This window comes from Aulonocara sp. 'chitande type north' Nkhata Bay, linkage group LG17 (assembly GCF_057382095.1).
Source record: "Aulonocara sp. 'chitande type north' Nkhata Bay isolate Kocher_YH1m ecotype deep benthic linkage group LG17, A_spYH_male_GT1.1, whole genome shotgun sequence".
Lineage (NCBI taxonomy): Eukaryota > Metazoa > Chordata > Actinopteri > Cichliformes > Cichlidae > Aulonocara > Aulonocara sp. 'chitande type north' Nkhata Bay.
Genome location: NC_141360.1, coordinates 8,469,758 through 8,493,793, shown reverse-complemented (window position 1 = coordinate 8,493,793; position 24,036 = coordinate 8,469,758). Strand labels below are relative to the sequence as shown.

Genomic DNA, 24,036 nt, shown 5'->3' with positions numbered 1-24,036 from the left:
GTGTTCTTACTACTTCCAATTCCAGTGCATAATCCATGCTACAGTGGCAGCTGTAGGATAAGTGACTCTGGCTGCCATTCCTCTGTAGTGAGTGTAGTCGTTTAGTCCACTGTTTATCTTAGCTGTCAATATGTGTCAGTTATATATTTACTCTGGAAGAGGCTTTAGTTAGTTAGTTTTCTATAAGGCAAACCCAAACATCACCACGTGACTACTTCATGAAGCTGGTTAGGTTAAAATGAAGGCACTGTTGTGCAAAGTTTATCATTTTTGCTAACAGTGTCAACATCATTCTTTGTAGTTTCAGCACCTTATTTTTTCTACACTTTAGATAATTAGATATATAAATAGATATAATTTTATATTATTACAAATTGCAAAAATCTTTGAGTCCTTGTTTGAGTCACAGTGTCCAATCTTTCAGTTGGCTTATGTGTAAATCAGTATATTTTAGCAATACTGTTATGAGTCTTTCCTGTAAATATTAATCATGCTTACCAGTGTCCACATGAGCATCAATTTCAAAGGTCTCATTTGAAGGGTAGATGGTCCCGTTCCTGTAGAACTCCTGACACAGTAACAGCGGGGTGTAGACACTGTGCTTTTCCTCATATTCATGATTGCTTAATGTGATGTTGTGCAGAAGCCGATACTGAAAATGAACAGTAGAAAAAGGTAGTTGACATTTTGCTAACATTTTACCACAGGAGGTTTATGTAACCGCCATGTTATTTAAAAACACATTTACTATATGAGCCATAATCAACACAACTAAAATACTGGTTCATGCGACATGACCAAAGTCCAATCCCATGACACGCTTAGCCTGTAAGACGCTTGGACATACGAGGATACAGAATTGTAAAATTCCAGCAATAATTAACAATAACTAAGGCACATGTAAAGCTGTGTTTTCAAACAACCAAAGTAAACCCATTTCACAGCTTCTTAGTTTATTTTCTTATTTATAGATAAGTTTTAGTCACCTGTTGAATGACGTACTCAATGTGATCATAAACATCCGCCTGTCTGTAAAGAGCATACGGAGCTATGCCTCCGTCCACATAGTCTTTCAAGAAGAGGTTCTTGAACGTCATCAGATTTTCATCCTTGAAAGTGACAACCATCTGGTTGCTTAGCCCAAATAAAACCAGCTGCAGTAGGGAAAAATTATAATATAAATCTTATAAATTATAAGTCTTATAAGGACAGTAGATCACAATAAAATGAACTGATCATAATTGTTTGGATCATGTTTGAGAATACTGTGTACCTGGATGGTAATAATGGCGATTTTGATGATCTGCAGTATGAGTTTCCATGGTTTACGTCCACGAGCGTGGTATTTCTCGCAGGGGTTCATGAAGTAATACTTGATCTTCCTCCTGAGGCGCTCCACTTTTGCCACGTCTTGCAGACACTGGTGGTGCTGGTCCTCCCAAGAAGAGGGGTCATTGGTCTCACGCACATCATACAAGTCACCGGACTCCTCCATACCTAGAGTTATTGACATCTGGGTGATATGCATGCAAGCTCCTTTATGAGTGTGTTTGTGTATAGTTTAGAGTTCATTTTATACTTCAGATACATGATGAATATTTTTAATGTGCTATACGGGATTAAATGCAGATTGTAACATTTTTGTCCAGCCTAGTGCTATTCATGAAAACTTAAAAGAATTAAAACACAGGCTGGGAAATAAATACTAGTCTTGATTTTTGTTTTGTTGATCCTTAAGAATGAAGAACAAACCAACATACTTGCCACAAGCTGAATGCATAGCTCTAGCTTTCACGTGATTAATGACTAGCTAACAGCTGACTGGGAAGGAAGGAAGAAAGGAAGGCAGTGACTTCTAGCTTACTTGTACTGCTGAATAATACAGACAGCTCAGGTTTACAGTCACGGTCGCCTTCCAGCATTGCGGGAACATGTCAGCTATTCATTACTCCTCGTGAAGGAGTGAACTCATACCCCGTAGATCCGGGAAAACAGTACATAACGTACATTAACAGATACTTACCGATATCCCGAAACAGGTTAATCAACTTGTAATTGCATCCCAACGCTGCGGATCCAACGACGCGCACTCGGCGTCAAAATTAATATATTCCTCTCAATTAAAAATCATAATTAAAACTGTTGCTTTGATTAGACAATCGCGAGTGACCTCACTGACTTCGACTGAACTTCTAAAGCACCAGACTTGTCTTTCCGGTAAACTCCTTTAACTATGTAAAATACCCAGGTAACTTTTAACCACTTCGCGAAGCCTCGTTGAGCTGGAATGTGATTAGCTCGTGCGAATGCCAGTCAATGTTCTCCCGCCCTCTCTCTTGTAACCATTGGCAACCCAGCGGTTCCCAACCCGCTGGTGAGCAAAAACAGTGAGTGCGAAGAAGATATCAAGAAGATAGAAGAAGGTATCAAGCCTATGCGGTGTAAGATCACGGTAATATTGATTCATTCTTCTGTAAAGGGGAAAAGTTGCACCTTCGAGCATAAAATAAGCTGCGTATCCAATGTTCTTTTGATGACTTTAGCTATTAACTAGCTACACGACTAACTTAACGTAACTAGCCTGTAATAGCTAATGTCTTCTAATTTGTAATGCCTAAGTAAGCCTTAAAGAAAACAGGACGTTACGAGTTATACTTTATGATATTAAATCGAGACTTACATATTCTGGATTATACTGAGTGATAGCTATGTGGATATGATACTGGTACTACAGTGGACTAAAATTAAACTGACTAAAATACCATCCATATTTCAGGAAATAAATGAGACTATCATTAACTAGGAAACGCATAAAAACCTAAATTGACCATTGTCAAATAATACAAGCGAACTCAGAAAGTAATCTGTATTGAAAACAAACGTCAAAATGAAACAAAAAACTTTTTAGAAACTACAAAACTGTAATAATATTTTATCTTCGTGAGTTAGTGCATTTTATGGGCCCAATACTTTCCAGTTCCCTTTTTTGTGTATTTTTGTTCCAGAAGGAAATATTAAGTGAAATAATGTTAGTAAATTATTATTGTAAGTGCACACCCATAGTTTGTTTTTAACAAAATTTTCATTGAAAAATATTTGAGCTTGTTAAATTAGATGCTGTTAGAGGATATATAAAGTTTCCTAATATTACACAAAGCAGTAAAAACGTCCTCTTGGCAGAGCATATTCGCATCACTAAACATTATTTCCAGTGGGCAAATTATGTTGTTACTACTTTTGATGATTAGACTACATCCATCCAGGTCACCAGTCTATTACAGGCCTAACAGAGAGAACTAGTTAACCTAACATGCATGTCCTTGGAGTGTGGGAGAAAGCTGGAGAACAAAGGAGAACAACAGACTACACATAGAAAGGTCATGGATTTGCACCCAAGACCTGCTTGCTGTGGGGCAACAGTGCTAATTGCTGTAACTTCATGTTGCCCAATTAAATAAATTTTATTGATATGCACAAAATATAACACAATACAATAACACAAGTGTATAATAAAACTTCCTCTATCACTGGTTGTAATCTGTATTATAATTCTGATTAAGACAACTAAACAACAACTTATTATTGTCATAATAATAACTTTAACATGTATTATTTGGGTAAGTTGTTTAAATTAATATAAGCATTTATTCTCAGAGTTCACCAGCTTTTTTTTAAGTAAGCAGTGCAGTTCAAGGGAACAGATAAGGATCTGCCACAAGATGTCACCAGAGCTTTTGATAATGACATCAAGATCGCCTGAGCGGATGAGTTCTAATGCCAGTGACAGTGGTGAAAATTAAATTGAAAATTGTGTACAGAATGTGTTTGGTTGAAAAAAATGTGTAAACTTCCTCTCTTCCCTTTATAAATCTGCCCAAAGAGCAAAGATGGCACCCAAGAGGCAAAAAAGTCCATCAAGAAAAACAGGTGTTAAAGGAAAAGGTGAGTCCTGGAGTATTAATTTCTGAATTTAAATGCATTTGTTTGCTTTTATTGTATATGTCTCTGTATGAAAGATGTTCTTTCATGACATGTAAATAAAATAGTAAACGGATTTCCCAGAGCCAGGGTGATCCTATAATCCTTGATGCTTTTGAATTGGCCATTAAGTTTATGTTGAGGGATTCTTAACTCATGGTAACTGAATTACTTTTAATTAGTTTTGTAACACAAATAGCTGAGAAAAAAAATCTCAGAAAAAAAAAGCTATTTGCATTGTTTTAATTTGGTCTTGAGTGTAATGTTAGACAGCACAGTGACATTGGTGCTTGCAGATGGTTTCTGCTCAGCTGTGATTCCCCATTCTCAGTGTTTGGTTTACATTCACCATGCCACAGCTGAAAACCTGCATACAGTTAAATACTATCAGCACATCATTTTACGATGAGGTGATGGTGCCATGTCCTTGTTAAAGATTATTGTTCTCAGAGTTGTTCCTTTTTAAAATATCCTGTGTTACCCATTCCACCTGTCTCCAGCTTATAGCCCCGACAGTGTAAGTCTACATTGTCAAAACAATCTAAACAGGCTTACTTTTGTTTTTGATTTACCCTAACAACTAACAGTTACTTTCTATTCAGTCAAGGACAATCTGACACCTTCACCTATGGAAAAGCCTGGTAAGAAAAAAAATTATTTGTATTTTTTTTCTTTTGAAGAGAGAAAATTAAATTCGAACTCCTTATTGTGTTTTTACTTTTACAAAAAGCTGGCTTTGTTCATTTTTCACCACTGTATTTTTATTCTTGAACTCAGAGAGCCTGAGCATTTGGCTCTCCTACTTATCTCTTACATATGTGCTGACTTTCAGCACAGCATATTAATCAGACCCTTATTATTCCGTTTCAGGTTTACCAGTAGCAATGCTCAAGTCAAAAGAACAGTCACATTTTGAAGTAGTCCTATAATGTGAATAGTTATATATCCTTCATATGTGCATTGTTCTGATATGTTCTCAAGTGTACTGCTGTGTAACCTCTAATGCAGCGGTCCCCAACCTTTTTTGCGCCACGGACCGGTTTATGCCCGACAATATTTTCACGGACCGGCCTTTAAGGTGTCGCGGATAAATACAACAAAATAAAACCATTACCGAAAAAAGGAAGATTTATTCATAACGCACGTGAAAAGACCCAGGAAAACCGAGTTAACGATCAAAACGATAATAAAATAACACTGAAAACCAATAAAAACCCTGAAAACCATACATTTCACACCTGAGCCTCAACTCGCGTGGCCCGGTACCAAACGACTCACGGACCGGTACCGGTTCGAGGCCCGGGGACCGCTGCTCTGGAGCTCTTCTCTACTTGGCTCTGTGTCCCTAGATTTGGTTTTTTCTTAGACATACCAACCCCAAAACTTGTTTTTGATCAAGTGCTTGTAGCCATCAGCATAAGTAATGTTTCAATTTAGATTAGGTGATTGTGAGTAAAAAATATTTTTCCTTTCAAAATTTGCTCAGTTTTTTTGCATTTATTTATTCCTTTTAATCTTATACTTCCAGCAGTTTAAGTCCAATTTGTGAACGTGACAAAATTGAACATGACCTAATTAGGTTGAGCCCAAGCCAAGCCTGGGCTCAGCCTAAAATCTTGTCTTTGCCATAAAACTAATGGTAATTTTTTAGGAACCAGTTTAAAATCTTTGTGACAATAACAACACATTGGCCTTCTAGTTCAAATATAAATGCAGGTTTCTGCACATTGTGTGACATTAAGGATACGCTGATAAATGTATTTTGTTCAAGCTTAAATTCTTCACTAATATGAGCAGACTGGAAAACAAACTGTGCTAAAATTTCAATGCTCTGAGGTTTGGTATAAATATCTTGTGGTATGCTTTTAAAAATGCCTGGGTAAATTATGCAAGAGAAAAGAAGCTTAACAAATTAAAAATAGCTTTTTGAGCAGCCAACAAATATAATTTAATTGCATTCTTGAGGGCTGTGGAACGCTGCGCATCACACTCTTTATGTCTCCCAAGCAAATATTTCCCATGAATACAAATGCCTTGGTTGACACATGACTCTGTGAAATGAAGGGTGTGAGTTTCCACTACAATGATTTGGCGTGAGGCCTAAGTGGTGTGAGTGGAAAAGGTTGACACACCCAGCTGGGAAGTGGTTACTTAAGCTGTACTTGAGCATTCCCAGTGTCCCCTTAGCAACCTTGTGGAAAGACTTTGAAGCGAGAGACCACAAGCAGGATGAAAACTATCATTATACAAAGCTTTGTTTACTGTACTATGCCCTGGACTGTGCTTGGCTTAGATATAGTAGAGTCTGAATGGATTGTTTATTAGGAAAAGCGTTGTTGTGGCGATGGTAAAGTACTTTGGCTTCGTATTATAACAGTCCTGAATAAATGTGTGTAACTGCACTTTATGTCTTGAGGGATGCCCTATTGGTTTTTACACATTCTGATACAAACGTACGCCTAGAAACATTTAAACATTGTGCACAGACTTCTCATAAGGACTGATATTTGTAGAGTCAAAGCAGGCGAAGGATGAGAGGCGTTCGCTGGGTCTGAGGGATGTTAAATTTCTTCATTGGAAGGTGAACACGAGGCTCTGCGTGGATGTACGCGTGCCTTATAGTTTGCTGTGACCACAAGGACTTGTCCCCATGGACAATGCACTGCAATGCACCAATTCTGCACACATTCTCCAGGCCCACTCCAAGCATATTTGAATAAATACATGTCAGTGGTCTTTGCAGCTGTTGTGCGTATCCACAAGCCAGTAAAATCCCAACATTTATACCAGAGTTTGCTTATCTGAGTGTTTACATTGTTTTGATATCAAAATCATTATTGTTTGATTATCTGATACAGTCTCATTCAATATTCTAAAACATAAGTAATTGGTTCTGAATTATTTATTATCATTATTCTCACTATTTTTATTATTATTTGTGGTAGTAGTAGTATTAGTATTAGTATTTATTTGAGCCGTCATCAGTCATCAGCTTTGCTTTTAGGGAATGAAGCCCAAAAGCTCGTTTTATCAGATAACTTCCCTATTTTTCTTCTCTCAATTGTTTCTGAACGCTCCTGAAGATCACCCTGATGACATCTACCCCATCGTCCTGACAACAGCCACCCAGGAGCTCTTTGAATGCTGCATTGATGAGGATGTCACAGAGCAGAGCCCTTACAAGCTGCTGGAAAAGGACGACATCATACAGGATATTAAGACAAGAGCCGCAGTGTCCGATTTCCACCCTGTGAAGCAGTTTGTGCTGGTTAGGCGCTGGTTATGCATTGTTGCATAGTTTACTCAGACAACAGCAGCCAGACACTGTGATGATGCACAGACCCAAGTTAAGAGCTGTGGGAAAAGACAAAGCAACCAGTTTAACTTCATTTTTTTCTCTGTCTGATCTAAATTCTTTTATGCATTTATGACAGAACTTTGCAACTTTAGTCATCTACAAATGAGACACCAGTTTTCCTTTCAGCCATTTCGTTTTTTGTGATGTTTGTAGGGTTTTGGGCATTTTCACATTCACTCTCAACCAAATTACTGGAGAAGTAGTTTGTACTGTGATGTATTCTAACACTCTCATAAAAAATTTATGCTGTGATTTTCACTTTCTTTTGACAGGACTACCCAGAGGATGAAATATTGCTTGTTTTTGATGTAGATTTCACCTATGGACAGAGTTTTTACCTGGTTCTCACACCAGAAGCCAAGGCTAGAATATATAATGTAAGCTAACAGTTTTGGTTACAGTAACAAGGTTCTCTTTTGTTAATATGTTTTTTCTTTCCTCAATACATGTTTGTTATTAGACAGACCAGGCCAATAATTAAAAAATGTATACTGATAAGCAGTAACATAACAGAAGTTTTATATTATTTAATTTAAAGGTCGTTAATTGTTTCTAGTGCTTTTGTGGCACCAGTTATTAGTAATAGTGACAGGTCATATATCATCCGGGGTGTTTCGCTTTCCAGGCTATTTTTCCGTAAAATTTAAGACTTTAAGTACTACTTTATTATCTTTCCCTAGCATAAGCATTTTGCTGTAAGTATGAATACATGTAAAGATTGCTAGTGTGTGGGGTTTTTTTTTTACTGTTATTTTGGCCTTTATATTATATATTCTTACAATTGTATTTAGGTTCTGCAGCCCCCACAACCTGAAATAATAGTGTTGGAGGATGATGTCAGTAAAACCCCAGAACCAAAGCCATGGATATCTCTCGGCAGTGAGCTGGAAGTAGATCAAGAGTCTGTCAAAGAGACCAGAGAAAAGGCACTGCAGTATATTCAAATTAACATTAAATGTTTATATCTGATCTGATTGCTTTGCTCATGAATTCTGTTCTGTCTCTTCTGTCATCATCAGCTGTGCTACAAGTTTGACTTAAAGCGCAGACCGGGGTTACCTGTCTGTTTTTCTGACCGCAACAGTACAGAGGCTGAGTGTCGCTCCGTGGCGTGTCCTTCCTACCAAGACAGCAGATTCAGCATCAAGCAGATGCAGAGGGACTGCGGGATGCAGGCTGTTCCCAAACTGCAGAGCAGCACTGCTCAGACGGAGCGGTAGGCCAGCAAATCAGTACACTTAAAATGGATTTGTTCTGTAGGGAGGGAAAGCACGTGCAGGTTTGACTAGCCTGATAATAAGACTGCATCTGTTTCAAATCAAGGAAGTAAGATGAAATCAATTTCAGAAATATTTTCTGCTTTCTCTACATACATATACAGTGGGGCAAAAAAGTATTTAGTCAGCTACCGATTGTGCAAGTTCCCCCACATAAAATGATGTCAGAGGTCAGTAATTTGCACCAGAGGTACACTTCAACTGTGAGAGACAGAATGTGAAAAAATATCCATGAATCCACATGGTAGGATTTGTAAAGAATTTATTGGTAAATCAGGGTGGAAAATAAGTATTTGGTCAATAACAAAAATACAACTCAATACTTTGTAACATAACCTTTGTTGGCAATAACAGAGGTCAAACGTTTACTATAGGTCTTTACCAGGTTTGCACACACAGTAGCTGGTATTTTGGCCCATTCCTCCATGCAGATCTTCTCGAGAGCAGTGATGTTTTGGGGCTGTCGCCGAGCAACACGGACTTTCAACTCCCGCCACAGATTTTCTATGGGGTTGAGGTCTGGAGACTGGCTAGGCCACTCCAGGACTTTCAAATGCTTCTTACGGAGCCACTCCTTTGTTGCCCGGGCGGTGTGTTTTGGATCATTGTCATGTTGGAAGACCCAGCCTCGTTTCATCTTCAAAGTTCTCACTGATGGAAGGAGGTTTTGGCTCAAAATCTCACGATACATGGCCCCATTCATTCTGTCCTTAACACGGATCAGTCGTCCTGTCCCCTTGGCAGAAAAACAGCCCCATAGCATGATGTTTCCAACCCCATGCTTCACAGTAGGTATGGTGTTCTTGGGATGCAACTCAGTATTCTTCTTCCTCCAAACACGACGAGTTGAGTTCATACCAAAAAGTTCTACTTTGGTTTCATCTGACCACATGACATTCTCCCAATCCTCTGCTGTATCATCCATGTGCTCTCTGGCAAACTTCAGACGGACCTGGACATGCACTGGCTTCAGCAGCGGAACACGTCTGGCACTGCGGGATTTGATTCCCTGCCGTTGTAGTGTGTTACTGATGGTGACCTTTGTTACTTTGGTCCCAGCTCTCTGCAGGTCATTCACCAGGTCCCCCCGTGTGGTTCTGGGATCTTTGCTCACCGTTCTCATGATCATTTTGACCCCACGGGATGAGATCTTGCGTGGAGCCCCAGATCGAGGGAGATTATCAGTGGTCTTGTATGTCTTCCATTTTCTGATGATTGCTCCCACAGTTGATTTTTTCACACCAAGCTGCTTGCCTATTGTAGATTCAGTCTTCCCAGTCTGGTGCAGGTCTACAATACTTTTCCTGGTGTCCTTCGAAAGCTCTTTGGTCTTGGCCATGGCGGAGTTTGGAGTCTGACTGTTTGAGGCTGTGGACAGGTGTCTTTTATACAGATGATGAGTTCAAACAGGTGCCATTCATACAGGTAACGAGTGGGGGACAGAAAAGCTTCTTACAGAAGACGTTACAGGTCTGTGAGAGCCAGAGATTTTCCTTGTTTGAGGTGACCAAATACTTATTTTCCACCCTGATTTACGAATAAATTCTTTACAAATCCTACCATGTGGATTCATGGATTTTTTTTTCACATTCTGTCTCTCACAGTTGAAGTGTACCTCTGGTGCAAATTACTGACCTCTGTCATCATTTTAAGTGGGGGAACTTGCACAATCGGTGGCTGACTAAATACTTTTTTGCCCCACTGTATATATAAATTATATATGCTTTCAGTGAATCTGCAACACATTTCATAACATATTGTTTTAAAAGTAAGGCAAGTTCCATGTTTTATTGTATGTGTTGCCTTCTGTCTATTTTACAGGGCGGTTCAGAGGAATGTGTTTACCCAGTATGAACCAAGAGAGCTAAGAGAGAAAGAAAAAGAAAACATCCTCAGGTCTGAGAAACTGAAGAAGTTTGTCAACTCAGTGACCCCCAGGTAAAATGAATTCTTATGGTATCGTCGTTTCCATCTGCTTCTTAACAACCCATGCTCAAAATATCAGCCATAGATAACTCAATCCCATCCAGTATTATGAATGCAGGAATATTCAGTGGAAATATGATGATGGTGTATTAAGACAATTGTGTGTACTTTATTCCTCTGCCGAGGCGAGAGAGAAAAAATGTTTCCAGCAGCGTTTGTTTGTTTGTCTGTTTGCTCCGCTGTCTGTGAGCAATGATACATAAAAAGTACCGGTCCAAATTTCAACAGGTACATTTTCACTTTGCAGGGTCTTGCATGCCCTTCAGCAGGCACACATAATGAATGTGTTCACTGATGACTTTAAGGCCTTGGGCATAGGAGCAGAAGCTTCTGACCAGTTAGTGATGGTTTCTGAAGGTCTGAAGCTTCAATGGACCTTCACAGACGAGAAGCGCGCCATGGGCAAGAAAATCAGCAGCGTCAGCTGGCACCCTACAATCCATGGTGACGTACATAGACTTCTACAGACATAGCATAGAGTACATTTATGATAAAGTCAAGATTTGTGTACCATAGAAACTTTGGACATTCATTAACATTGGAAAATAATCGTTAGAACCCTGACAGGTCACATTAAAATCATCATAATTCATTTTCTTTCACTTTTTAGTTGGAAAAATTAGGTCACTATTGACCCCCTGCACAGACCTGGGCAGGCAGGAGTTCGCCCAATTCTTGTTTTTTCAGCAACAGCAGCTTGTGGCGAGAAAGTATACACTTAGTGGGCAATGATATAAATATGTACAAATATACAATAGCCTGCCTAAAAGAAATTGAACTCCCTTTTCCTGTTATTTCAACTTCACTGACAAGCTCTGTAATATCTGTAATATCAACGTGTCACCTTAAGACACACATCGACGTCCACAAAACCAGAAAAAGAATATCAGTGTGATCAGTGCACATGCATTATCAATTTGTGGCTTCTATGTAAAGTAGACATTAGAGTAGATCTACAGATTTTTCAAAAAAGGCTTTGTAAACACAGGTCTGTTTTCCTGTTGCTATGTAGCTGATACATTGTGGGGTGTGGTGTTTTTTTGTCTATGTGGCAGGTCTGATAGCTGTGACTTTTATAAAGAAACAGGAGGAGCAGCTGGATAAGTCCACTGTGTACATCAACAGTCCTGCTTTCATTGTCTTCTATGGCTTCCCCGATCAATCTAACCCCCGGGTATGAGAAGTAGAGGAGAGAAACCCATTAACGGGAGTCGAGAAAACATTTTTTTAAATGTATGTGTTTGAGAGTTAGCTCTAAGTCTTTGCCCTTTACTGTAATTTTTCTTCTGCTGTAAATTTGAAAAGATCTATTGATTTGAGCCAAGCACTCAATCAATATAACCAAGCTGCTAAATCGCTCAAAAGTAATATGAGTTCCATGTGTGCCTTCAATGGTGCATGTGTCATGATTTGGTTTCAGCCTCTGGGACCAGTGGCACTTTGACAAGACATATAAATAACATAAATAATTAATATTTTCTACAAAAGGGAATAAAGCTAAAAAATGTACTGCATACTGTCTTTTTCCCCTTATGTCTAGTGTAGGCATATGAGAGACTAGAATAAATACATTTTTGCGTTGGGAAGCTCCTTATACATGGAAACCTCTGCTTGGAAATATGTGTATGCTCATTTTTATGTGTTTTGATTTTTTTTATATATATATAGTTGCTCTTGGAGTGCCCAGATGACATTTTTGCCTTCGAGTTCTGCCCTTCGAATCCAAATGTTATTGTTGGTGGCTGCAGGAATGGCAAGGTGCTCCTTTTTCACTCAGCGTCTCAACTTCACAAATCAAAACAATCAGTTTCTCATCCCATGCCCCCATTTTAGTTCAATATAAACATGGTATCGCATGCTGTTGCCACTCTTCTGTCAGCATTTAATATGATATGTTTGAGGGGTTTTTTTCTAATGTATATATTTGTATATTATTATCTATAGTCTCAGGCTCAAATGATCATCACCACTAAACGATTTTATGTTGCTGATGTCTCAGGTGGTGTTGTGGGACATTTCTTTTCACATCCCGCACTTACAGGGAACACGGCCTAACAGTAAAAAAGCCTCAGACTCCGACTCTGACACTGACACATTTGTAAGTACCCATACTCTCTTTGAAATAGTCACAGTGCTGATGCAGTGAGACATGCTGCTCTGTACAATGTTAGTCAAGTTACTTGAAAAAAGTAATTAGTTACTTTTGAATAACATGATACACAACCTGAACACATAATAAAGCAATAGACCTTTCTGCCCAATAATATTTTTTCTGCATAATCCAACATATAAATTTGAAATGAATTTTGAATCAAATGAAAAAGTCTCTTTTTTAAAAATTGTTTTACTAATTTTAATCTTTTAACTTTATGCACATTGAATCATGCAAAAATTAAATGATATGTAAGTTTTGACTTTGTTTTGTTTTAGCTCATTTCAGTGTAGCTTTTATAGTTTTAAAATGTTTTGTTTTACAGTTTCTTAAAGCTTCCGCTTAAAGCCTAACCTGCACTGATATCTTCCAGCTGTATTTAAGTAGACACTCGTGTCCTATCATCTCTGGCCCAGATTTACCTTGGGTGTTTTTATTGCCACTACAGTGGAGCAGCTGCCTCCATCCTTCTCCTTACTGCTTCCTTCTCTTTGCCTTCCCCTCTCCCACCCTCTGTGCCTCCTTCTGTTCTCTTTGTCATTGTTAGCCCTTTATTCACCAGAGTCAACAGCACCGGCTCACATACGCCAGCTGTTACATAACTCTTGTTTCTTGCCCCCACATAGAAGATAACACACAGTGAAATCAGATCACTGCCCTTCCTGCTGTTTGCAGTGTAAACAGTGGCAGTTGTATCTACTAGAACGCTCTGTTAGGTGATGTGAAAGCTGTGCTACACCACCACCTGTCACTGGGTTGTCAGATAAATGAAGAATTACATTTTAAATTAACATCTTCTCTATCTACTTTTTTTTTATTCGCTCCATTGCACATAATAAATCCAATTGCAGGTCCACAAAACGACTAAGATATATGTTTAAAATTTGCTTGCAATACTATGAGGAGGTGTTTTAAACAAATTAAATAATCATTGTGTTTTTTAAGTGGCTCTATTGTGCCAGAATGTGTTTGAGTGTATTTATCTGTGTGCTGTTTGTTTTTCCATGCACACATCGAAGTCGTCATTTGCATTTCATTATTCTGCTTGTGCGTTTTACAGTGGTTATTCAGCTGTGTACAGTCTTTGTGTCTAGATTGAATTTGTGTGTAGACTGAATTGTCAGAGCTCACCATACAGCACATTACTGTCGCGTGTCTGCTTTCCCTACAGGACTTGGGTAACAAAAAAGAGAACAAGACTCCTGTCATGAGCTACTGTGCAGTTTCTTCCATAGAAAGCAGCCACAAATCCCCAGTTACTGATGTCCAGTGGCTGCCGAAAACATTTGAGGTACTGAGGGACTGAAGGGCAAAGGGGTTGGAGGGAATTAACAACTGTTGGGAATTACTTTTTCCACCAGGCGCACATGAGCCTACTCTGAGCCCTTCCACAAGGTTACTGCTGTTTAGCGTGTGGATAAAAGGTGTTTTTGTGTGACTACACAGCAATAGTCTCAGAAAAGCAATCTTTAGATCTCAGCCTCCCTAAATTATATCTAATACAAACACTGTGTCGTAATTCAACATACTAAAACCCCCAATCTCAAAATGGTAACAAAACACACACTTCAAGGTCAGGTCTCATACTGGCATACTGATTTCTCTGTCTTGTTTTGGAATGGTGACAGGTTAATGGCCAATTCACTATAAACAGGACTAAGAGGATGTAGGGCATTAGTGGGAAGTAGATAGCAAGCAGAGCAAATGTTACAAATGAGGGTGCGAGCACAGAAAAGGAGCAATGTAGAATATATGTTCAGAGGAAAACAAACCCCACAATCACAACGTCAAAAGAAATCAAATCTAAACTTATATTTATCTAAAGATATATTTTCTGCAGTAAGACTATGGTATTTTGTCTTTTACAAAGAAATCCAATATTAAGTGTGCACAGAAAATTACTAGCCATATATGTCCAGATTTGGTTTCCCACTTGTGCCTATCACTTACCTCTATGTAGTTACTTGCAGTAAATCACATCGATCACTTTCAGTTATCTTGATAAGTAAAATAAGGCAATCATCAAAGTGCCCCCAGGGGAAAATCCAACCACCCATACAGCTTCATGAACCAAGACCAAGCCTGATGCAGACATTTATTGATTTTGTAACTCCCTCTGTTTAGGTGACCAGGACAGGCGTTCCAGTTCAAAACATTTCTAACATGTCTGTTCAAGTTGTCACCTGCTCCCCTGACTGGTAAGTTCTCTACAGTTTAATGAAAAAAATAACTCCTGATACTTTTTCTTCTTACTTTTCACTGCTTGTCAGTATGTACTTTGGATGTTGATTCTAAGTGTGATTTTAGTGGCTGATAACATGTGTGTGTTTTTTAATACATACAGTTATTTGCAAAGTAGGCAAACAAAGGCCTCTGGTTACCTGATGGATACATTATACACTCACTAGATCCACTGTTTGCTTTATCACGTCCCCTTTCTCTCTCGCTGCCCTTGTTTTGAGTCTCTCTGGATTGTTGACATTCTAATGAAGGTCAAATACAGGGGGGAAAAAAAGAAAAGAAAGAAAACCTTTGGAAGTGAACAGCGTTTAGAAAATGGGTTTTAGTCATTTTCCCTCATCATAACTGACTTGACTTTGCCACACCTCTACATGTGCATAGAAAAAAGGATACATAAAATATTATTATGAAATTACAGCAAAACCTCGACAAATTTAGATAATAAGCAAAACAACCCAAATGGGAATACTATACTACTTATGCCGTAACATGAGCTAAATAAATACATCATAATTTAAGTTCCTTGGTGTATATATTTGTGTAATTCCAAATCAAACTGACTTATAACTAACGCTGGAAATTAAACACAAAAGAAAGCAAATACAAAGAATATAAGAAGTAGAAGTATTTATTGCTGAATTGTAAAAAGAGTAGAAACACAGTTGCAAGATACAGAAAAATTCAAGCAGTACCAGATCTCTTAGAGAAGATGGAATTCTAACTTCAGGCTAATGCTAGAAAGTTAGCAAGCTACATACCTAGCTTCGAGTATGGTTTTGGTTTTACTGTCTGTAGTTGGCAGACAAATTGTCTGGCTATTAGTGCCAAGTCACATATCAATTAAATAATGAAACACTACAATTTTGTTCAGATCAGTGACTTGGATTAACAAGACATAACAGCTACTAGCTAAGTTTAAAACATAAAATGTATATGTGTGAAAAAATCACCTATAAATTCTTCATAAAGATGAAAGGTATTTATATAGAGTTATTTTTTTTCTTGTAGAGTAGACTGTAAAGATGCTTTTTAATACTGTAAAGTTGTAAAGCTTTCTATTGGTGAATATATATTATGGCACTCAAACACGCTGGATTATTTTTCCGGTTTCATCTTAATTCTATGGTGTAATCTGTAGTCATTCTCCTCTGGTTGAACATACTGAGCCAATAATATATTGAAGAGCTGTGCAGTTGGTTAAAATATTGCCTTTTGTAAACCATGTAAATGAGTGTATCTGGCAATCATTATATTTCTCAGGAAATAGCTATGCAGTCTAATTCTCACTAGTGTTTTTATGTGTTACTTCATTTTGCATGTCCTGTTATTCAGTTTAGATATGAAGTATCAATGTGAATACAGACTGTGTTTCACACTCTGCGTCATTAGACTGGCGCTAAAGGAGTTGCAAATGACAGAAAGATTTCAAAACACTGCTCCTGTTGTTTTTGGCAATAACCACATTTATATATGCAACAATCATGTTTGAATATGAACATTTGATGATAGAGAATTTTGTTAATTTTCAGGTGGTTCTTAATTCCACATTATCTTATTGTGTCTCTGTCTAAAGCAGTGTCATGTTTTGGGATCTGCGAGTGCCAAAACTACAGAACCAGTTTCTGGCCGACAGGAAGCAAGATGTGGATCAGAAGACCATGATGACACCCTATAGCATCCCCACAACTTTCAAACACCTGGACCGGACATGGAAACCACTCTTCAGGGTACTTTCATGTCTGGGATGCATTACAGAGCTTGTGATTTGTGTAGAAAGAGCTTTTTTCTTCAACTTCCAACCATAAGAAAATCAACCATAAGAAAAAGAATGATTCGATGTTTAGTGTTATTTTTACACATCAGTAATTATTCTGCAGACAAAGATTTGTTACAAGAAAATAAGGAAAATGGCTTAAATTGAATAACTATTTAATTTGTATTTACGTGTGCATTGGATTTATTTAACTGGGGTTTAGGTAATGATTTCAGTGTGTAGATTCTTGAGCATGCTCTGTGATTTTGTTTTAGATAAGGTTTTCTTTTTTTCTTCAAGTGATAAAAGCCATCTTCTTTTATGCCATGTGTCAGGTTTCCCTGCCAAAGATTGATACAAGTGGAGAGTATGCTCCTTTGAAGTTCAGCCTAGAACATTACACCTGTAATAGTAATACAGGTAGGAACACAGGTGAGCAAGAGCTTTTACCCTCGAGGCTGCAAGGCTTTGTCTGTTTCAGTCTGCTATACTCGTTCTCTGTTTTCCTGCAATCAGTCACATTACTTAATTACACAAAATACTTTGTGGTTTTTTTGTTTGATGCCAAACGTTTTAGGAAGCTGACTCACTCACATGCTCTTTCAAATCAAACCGATTGTCCATAAGAGATGTTGTTTGATCCCCTGCTGAATTTGTTGCTTATTGGAAAAAAAAGAACAGTCTCTAATATTCATGGAAGCTTCAATTTAATGGAGAGAAACAGAAAATCAACCAAAAATCTAGAAAAAAATACATAAACATTATAAATTGATTTGCATGTCTGCATGCGGCAGACAGATTAATTCAATTTTATTTATGCAGCGCCAAATCACAACAACAAGGTGCTTTATATTGTAAGGTAGACCCTACAATAATACATAGAAAAACCCATCAGTCATATGAACCCCTATTAGCAAGCACTTTGGCAACAGTGGGAAGGAAAAACTCCCTTTTTACAAGAAGAAACCTCCAGCAGAACCAGGCTCAGGGAGGGGCGGGGCCATCTGCCTTGAGCGGTTGGGGTGAGAGAGGGAAGACAGGATAAAAGACATCCTGTGGAAGAGAGCCAGAGATTAATAACAAGTATGATTCATACAGTCAATCAGTCAGTTACAGATACTCCTGAATCTGTTTGTCCCATTCCAACCTCTCCACCACCATAAGTAAGACCAAATAGCTCTCCATGGATGTCAGGGGCAGGACTGCAGACCTGTTGAGGCTGGAGTTGGCTACAGTTGGGACCACAGACACCAAGAGCACCATTGGTAACGGTTTGGACAATGGACAGAAATCTTCCGGGTCTCGCAAAGTCCCCTGCTCAAGAAGGCACATTTACAGGCCCATGTCAAATTTGCCAATGAGGATGTAAATGGGAGAAAGTACTGTGGTCAAGTTATTGTGTTTGTGTTTGAAGGAAGAGAAATGCTGCATATGGCACTAAGAGCATCATCCCCACAGTCAAGCACGGAGATGTAAACATGCTTTAGGACTGTTTTTCTGCTAATGGTTCAGGGCAAACTCATTGCACTGAGGGACCAATGTAACGTAACGTAAAATCTTGGACACAAACATCCTCTCCTCAGTCAGAACACTAAAGATGGGTCATGGACGGCTCTTTGGTCATGGATCAAATTCTTCTTTCAAAATCAATTTATAACTTCTATATAAAGTGTTTTCTGGATTTTTGGTTTATATTCAGTGTGCCCTCCATTAAAATTAAACTACCATAACAATTAGAGAAATGATTTCCCCATTGTAGCTGATAGTCTCATTTTCATTGTTGTCCATATAACAGTTTTGATGAGGAAAGTATTGAAGCAAAGCTCAAGCGCAAACTATAGAAAGATACACTCACAGTGTCTTCAAAATATCAAAGGTAAAGAGCAATTATTCTTTTATGTGCCTGAACAATTCTTATAATATCTGAATGGCACAGAATGTGTTAAAAACTGAAGTAAGTGAGGAGGGCAAACAGTGAGCATCACAGACATGTCTCCTGACCTCTTTGAGGGAGTTTTGGATTCTTGAGTTCTCTTTTGGATGGCTGAGCACAGTGATCAGTGGGGCAGGGCTCATTTGGCCCTGAGCTACTCTATTTCTCTCTCTGTCTTGTCTCTCCTCAGGTTTCATGGCACTTTATTAAGCGATACTTCCAAAACAAGGCCGCCATAGTTGCAGACCATTGGCTTTGCTGACTGTCAGCTCTTTGCAATATGCTGCTCAGACTCCTTGAGGGCCAGAAGATGATCATGTGTGTCCTGGCTGGTCAAGAAGAGACATGTCTTTGTCTGGCTTCCATAAACACAGCCTTGGTGGCTGGTTGTTATAGAATTAATATGCTTACTAACTCAAGCAATAAATCTGCTTCTTTTTTCATCAGCCCTCAGGGAGTCTGTTATTACGATTTTAATGAATCCCTGTGTGATTAATACTGCAGCGTTACCTAAGATATCTGACTCACATTGATTGAGGGTGGTCTTTGCTGTCTGCTTCTGTGCCTTTTGACATTTTTCTGAACATTTAAAAAGCTACAATATACTTGTTAACATGATTTTTCACACTGAAATAAATTGTGAGCAGGAGCTCATGGGGATTAAGCAAAGTCAAACACTGTCTGTAACTGTTCCTGTATCATCTTTCTCATATCTTTACACACATCTTAACTGGGAGAAAATAGATTTAGAAGACATGTGGTTTGGTAATCTGATCTAACCTTTAAGAGTGAGAGTTGATCGAGAGCGGTCCACAGGTAAGGGGCTGTGAACAGATAGACCCACATGATCTCTGGCAGACAGTCAGGCTTTTGTGATGGAAAAGGCTTCTACCAGCTTAACCTATTTCAGCCCCTCCACCTTTTACCTCCTGTCCCTGTTTTCTCCACAGGCTTCCTTCCTACCTCTACCTCTTGTGCTTTTCTTTCTCTCTCCCTTCAAATCCACTCTTACCAGCCCTTTCACTTCGGCTGTACCCCCTCCCCACCTCACTTGCTTTAGTACTTCTGTCGTCTTGTTCACGGTCAAATTACAGCACCACTGCAGGCTGTTATTTCCTTCATTTGAATAAAGCAGATGTTCTTTTTCCTAAAATCTGCTAGTTGTCACCTATTCTTCTTCCCCTATTTGAGTTTATTGAAATATTTGTACTTGTCTAGTAACAAGGCGCTGAGTATTGTGAACATTTTAGTCCCACGTCAGCACCAGGCTCCCTCTCTCAGGTCACTGAAATGTTAAATAAATAAATAAAAAACAATGAGTTGAACTTTTAACCTGTTCTTACTTTACCGTCTCTTCCTGTTTTGTCTTACATAACAAGATAATGAAAATGATGGCGCAGAGGTCCTCCCAGAATACAGTCAACTCAGAATACCTTCAGCCAAGACGCTCAAGACCCTGGACGATGTCAATACCAAGTTTTATGTTGGAACAGAGGTAAAAATTCTGTTATTTTCTTCTAAATAAACTGTACACTCTCTATATGCTCATGTAAGGCAGAGGAGCACGAGCCAAAACATTTCATTATGGTTAAATGTGGCTACATTGTTTATCTGTACATGACAATAAAACTTGAAACTTGAAAATGTCTTCAAATGATATCAACATAGAGCAAGTAAAAAATACAGTTAAGTTCTTGACTGCTTAACTTTTAACTTAACTCTTGACTTTACTCAGCTTGTGAGCAAGCTGGACTTCTTTTTGTTACATTGAAGTTCATCTCAAGTTGGGATAACCAATAATGAATGATTTTTTTTATTAGGTTCTTGCACATGTTTTTATCATGCCACTTAAGGAGTGTACTATACTTTACAACTTAACTGAAATAAGGAAGACGCATACATACATTTATAAACAGTTTTATGTTCATTTTTTACAGGAAGGAGAGATTGTCTACACTGACTGGAAACTGGAGGAAGATGAGTTTGGACGAAAGTTCAGTGAGTAGTTGGGCTTGCCGCGCTCTGTTTTTTATGGCTCACCAGTGCTCAGCTGTCAGACTGACAGCAGTACGTTGATTCATAAAACAATTACACCCAATTTATTGAAATGACTTTGATTGCTACTTTCACATTAAATCCACTATTTAGTTTGGTAACCTGGGCAAATGTAATGACCATAATGTTTTACAGGGTTAATTGCTCCTTTGCATTATGATTACCCTGGAAGGAAATTACTGTCAAATAAAACTGTGCATATTCTCCATCTGTCTCACTTCACTCCCAGGTGCCAAGCCCCTGCTCTGTTTTAGAACTCATGCCTGGTTTGTGAACACAATGCAGCGATCACCCTTTTTCAAAGACATTCTTTTGACAACAGGAGGCTGGAACTTTGCCATCTGGAAAGAGGGTGTGATGGTACTGCAACAGAAAACATTGATTACCTCACATGACGTATGCATACATCACATAGAATTGAGACAATTCAAATTACGTAATTTCTTGGTTGCTGTTTTGATCATTTAAACTGCAAAACTAAGCAAAACTATTCACACTTATTCAGTTGGTCACAGACATAGACTGTACATAAAAAATGGATGTAGCAGCCATGTATGGTTTGTGGAGCCTCAGCATTAGCAATCAAGTTTTTTTGTTTGTTTGGTTTTTGGATAAAACTGTCAATTTTGGTTTTTGAAGCATGTCCAAATGGGAACCATGCACAGACTAATTCGTCCTAAGTAACACACAAGTAAAATACCACAAGTTCAATCGACAAAATTGGAGCACATAATTCAATAATTAAAATGCTTCAGAATGCACAAAATTTTTTAAATACTTCTTGTAAACCACAACATCCAGGGTGGCCCAATCTTCGTGGGACCAACCTCTGAGCAAGAGTACAGTGCGGCATGTTGGTCCCTCTCCCGATCTGCGGTTTTCTTCATTGGGAGAAATGATGGCAGTATTGAGGTGTGGAACCTGCTCCTAAACACCAGCGAACCTACACACGTCCATGAACACGTCGCCAGTACCAGAATTACCTGCATCAAACCCTGTATCACCGCCTGTGAGTTCTTGGCTTATATTAGGTGCTCAGGACAGATATGATTTTTGAACCTTAAAACTCATTTAATGGACTGTTTTGTACTTACAGCCAAACAACACTACCTGGCTGTTGCTGACAACCTTGGAGTGCTACGTGTTTTCAATGTGCCAAAGGCCCTCCGCTCCCCGGTTAAGAATGAGGTAAGAAGACTGTGAGCTGTCTGTTTTGCTTGGACCCTTGTGTAATGTTAAGAAACTGCGGTAAAAATGTGTTATTTTTCTTAAAGGTATTTAATGGCTGCTACAGTATTATTGACTGCTAACTAGTATCTTTGTCTTGTTTTGCTTTGTTTGTATGCAGGATTTAAACATGCAGATCTTCTTTGACCAAGAGAATGACAGGCTGAAGGATTATTTGGAGTGGGAAGAACTGTGGGCGAAACCGAGAAAGGAGGAAGGCGAGTCCAAGAAACAAGTGGTGAGCATCCATCCATCCATCCATTTTCATCCGCTTTGTCCGGGGCCGGGTCGCGGGGGCAGCAGCCTAAGCAAAGAGGCCCAGACCTCCCTCTCCCCAGCCACCTCCTCCAGCTTATCCGGGGGAATACCAAGGCGTTCCCAGGCAAGCCGAGAGATATAATCTCTCCAGCGTGTCCTGGGTCTGCCCCGGGGCCTCCTCCCGGTGGGACTTGCCTGGAACACCTCACCCAGGAGGCACCCAGGGGGCATCCTTGTCAGATGCCCGAACCACCTCAGCTGGCTCCTTTCGATGTGGAGCAGCAGCTGCTCTACTCTGAGCCCCTCCCGGATGGCCGAACTTCTCACCCTATCTCTAAGGGAGAGGCCAGCCACCCTTCGGAGGAAGCTCATTTCTGCCGCTTGTATCCGCGATCTCGTTCTTTCGGTCACTACCCACAGCTCGTGGCCATAGGTGAGGGTAGGGACGTAGATCGACCGGTAAATTGAGAGCTTCGCTTTTACACTCAGCTCCCTCAGCTCACAAGTGGTGAGCAGTAGGTTTTAATTCTAAACTGAATTCCCAGAAGTCTCAAGGTGCCAGTTTCCATCAGTGTGACTGGAAGGTGGCTCAACAGCAGCTGAGAGGGAGGAAAGATGTCCTGTCCTGTGTCCAGTGTTTGTAATTTCCTAGATCTGACAGTTCAGACCATAGTGACGCACAACGAATGGTTAGATTTGAAATGAAAATGAAGGACGAGAAAGGATAGGAGAACACTAAAGCTTTTCTTTCCCTGTGTCCTTTGCCATTTGTCTACAGTGAAAGTGTCCTTGAGTTAAACCGTGACTTCCCACAAAGCTTCCCTGCATTGGTGATCAGAATCTTCAGCAGACTTACAAAAGTTTTAGTACTGACCCAGCTAAATATGTGGACGTATAAAGTTGACATTGGAAAAGATGAAGAAGGCACTCGTGTATCTCTTTTTGTGTCTCTCTCTCATTTTCTATCCGCTTATGTTTAATTCATCCACATCGTTATTTGATCCCAAGCACTGGGGATAGGGTAGTTATTGACAGGCAGTGCCTGACAGTCTGCCTGCTAAGTATAGAAGCAAACTTAAGTGGCTAACTGGTTCTATCTTAGGCTGCATGGCAGCTACCAAAAAAGTTTTGTTTTGCTTTAGTAATGTCACTTGGAGTGGATACTTTCTCTTAATTCCTCTAAACAGGAATGAATTTTCATGTTCACCTCCAGCTTCTTTCTGCTGTTGGCTTTAAAACATCTACGGCAATTTGAATTTAGATGGATGATAAGGACAAGGCACAGCTTAAATATGATATGAACAATACTGTCAGGTTTACTGTTGTGGGAGGAAAGTATCAGGAATTTTCCACACAGTATCCTAATTTTCCTTTTTTTTTCTTTAAAGGACTGTGCCCTGCATGCAATACACAGATGCAGGGCACAGTCCAGATTTTACTAGAAAAGTGTCATCTTATTTAATATTTGCATCCTTCAATAAAATTTCAGTTCAGTAAAATTCAGAGGCAATGTAATTTTCTGCCTCTACGATGGGAAACGCTGAGATCTTGGATTAGGTGCTCTATTGTTTCGTAATTATTGTTTATGATGAAGCTTGTTTCTCTGGCTTTGTCTGCAGGAGCCTGACAAGCCAGTCACATTCCAGGTAGACAGCGAGGAGGCGGACTTGAAGGAGTACAGTGATTACCTGAAACTGGAGGAAAGCATCCTCGAGCATACGGGCCTGTAGCCACATGCTCCAAAAGCCTAGGATACCTAATATCACACCCCTTCATACACACATGCACATAAATTAAAAGCTTTTTTCCTTACATATA

At 39.2% G+C, this 24,036-nt stretch overlaps 2 protein-coding genes across 7 annotated transcripts in view; one reads left to right on the top strand and one right to left on the bottom strand.

Annotated features, from left to right (window-relative positions):
• Positions 1-2,488, bottom strand: part of mcoln3b (mucolipin TRP cation channel 3b) — a 7,907-nt gene extending 5,419 nt beyond the window's left edge. Inside the window, exons 1-4 of one of the 3 annotated variants that reach the window (XM_086270288.1) lie at positions 2,024-2,488; positions 1,274-1,513; positions 987-1,154; positions 499-652 (exon numbers count right to left, since the gene is read on the bottom strand). In XM_086270288.1, coding sequence (XP_086126414.1) covers positions 499-652; positions 987-1,154; positions 1,274-1,513 — 562 coding nt within the window. In that variant the 5' untranslated portion in view covers positions 2,024-2,488. Of the gene's footprint in view, positions 1-498; positions 653-986; positions 1,155-1,273; positions 1,529-2,023 lie in introns of those variants that run through there. The other 2 variants (XM_086270289.1, XM_086270287.1) reach the window with 2 other exon arrangements.
• On the top strand, positions 2,295-24,036 carry dnai3 (dynein axonemal intermediate chain 3). Of its 4 annotated transcripts, none has more exons than XM_086270280.1 (23): positions 2,295-2,452; positions 3,881-3,942; positions 4,581-4,619; positions 7,062-7,246; positions 7,609-7,713; positions 8,128-8,262; positions 8,356-8,552; positions 10,435-10,551; positions 10,847-11,043; positions 11,655-11,773; positions 12,268-12,357; positions 12,599-12,697; positions 13,923-14,042; positions 14,876-14,949; positions 16,569-16,719; positions 17,081-17,177; positions 20,058-20,173; positions 20,616-20,676; positions 20,963-21,093; positions 21,535-21,742; positions 21,830-21,921; positions 22,082-22,198; positions 23,838-24,036. In XM_086270280.1, the coding sequence occupies exons 2-23, from the start codon at positions 3,888-3,890 to the stop codon at positions 23,946-23,948; spliced, it is 2,616 nt and encodes an 871-aa protein (XP_086126406.1). In that variant the 5' UTR covers positions 2,295-2,452; positions 3,881-3,887; the 3' UTR covers positions 23,949-24,036. The 4 variants fall into 4 exon arrangements, with proteins under 4 accessions (XP_086126406.1, XP_086126407.1, XP_086126405.1 ...); XM_086270281.1 differs by having other exon boundaries at positions 16,566-16,719; positions 17,081-17,165; XM_086270279.1 differs by having other exon boundaries at positions 16,566-16,719.

What these genes read in the sequence shown, in the direction of transcription:
- dnai3 (XM_086270279.1), top strand. Translation starts at nt 3,888, where the DNA reads ATGGCACCCAAGAGGCAAAAAAGTCCATCAAGAAAAACAGGTGTTAAA. An exon ending in TTCACCTATGGAAAAGCCTG is followed by an intron (nt 4,620 to 7,061) that starts GTAAGAAAAAAA and finishes ACGCTCCTGAAG; the next exon opens with ATCACCCTGATGACATCTAC. An exon ending in GTCAACTCAGTGACCCCCAG is followed by an intron (nt 10,552 to 10,846) that starts GTAAAATGAATT and finishes TTCACTTTGCAG; the next exon opens with GGTCTTGCATGCCCTTCAGC.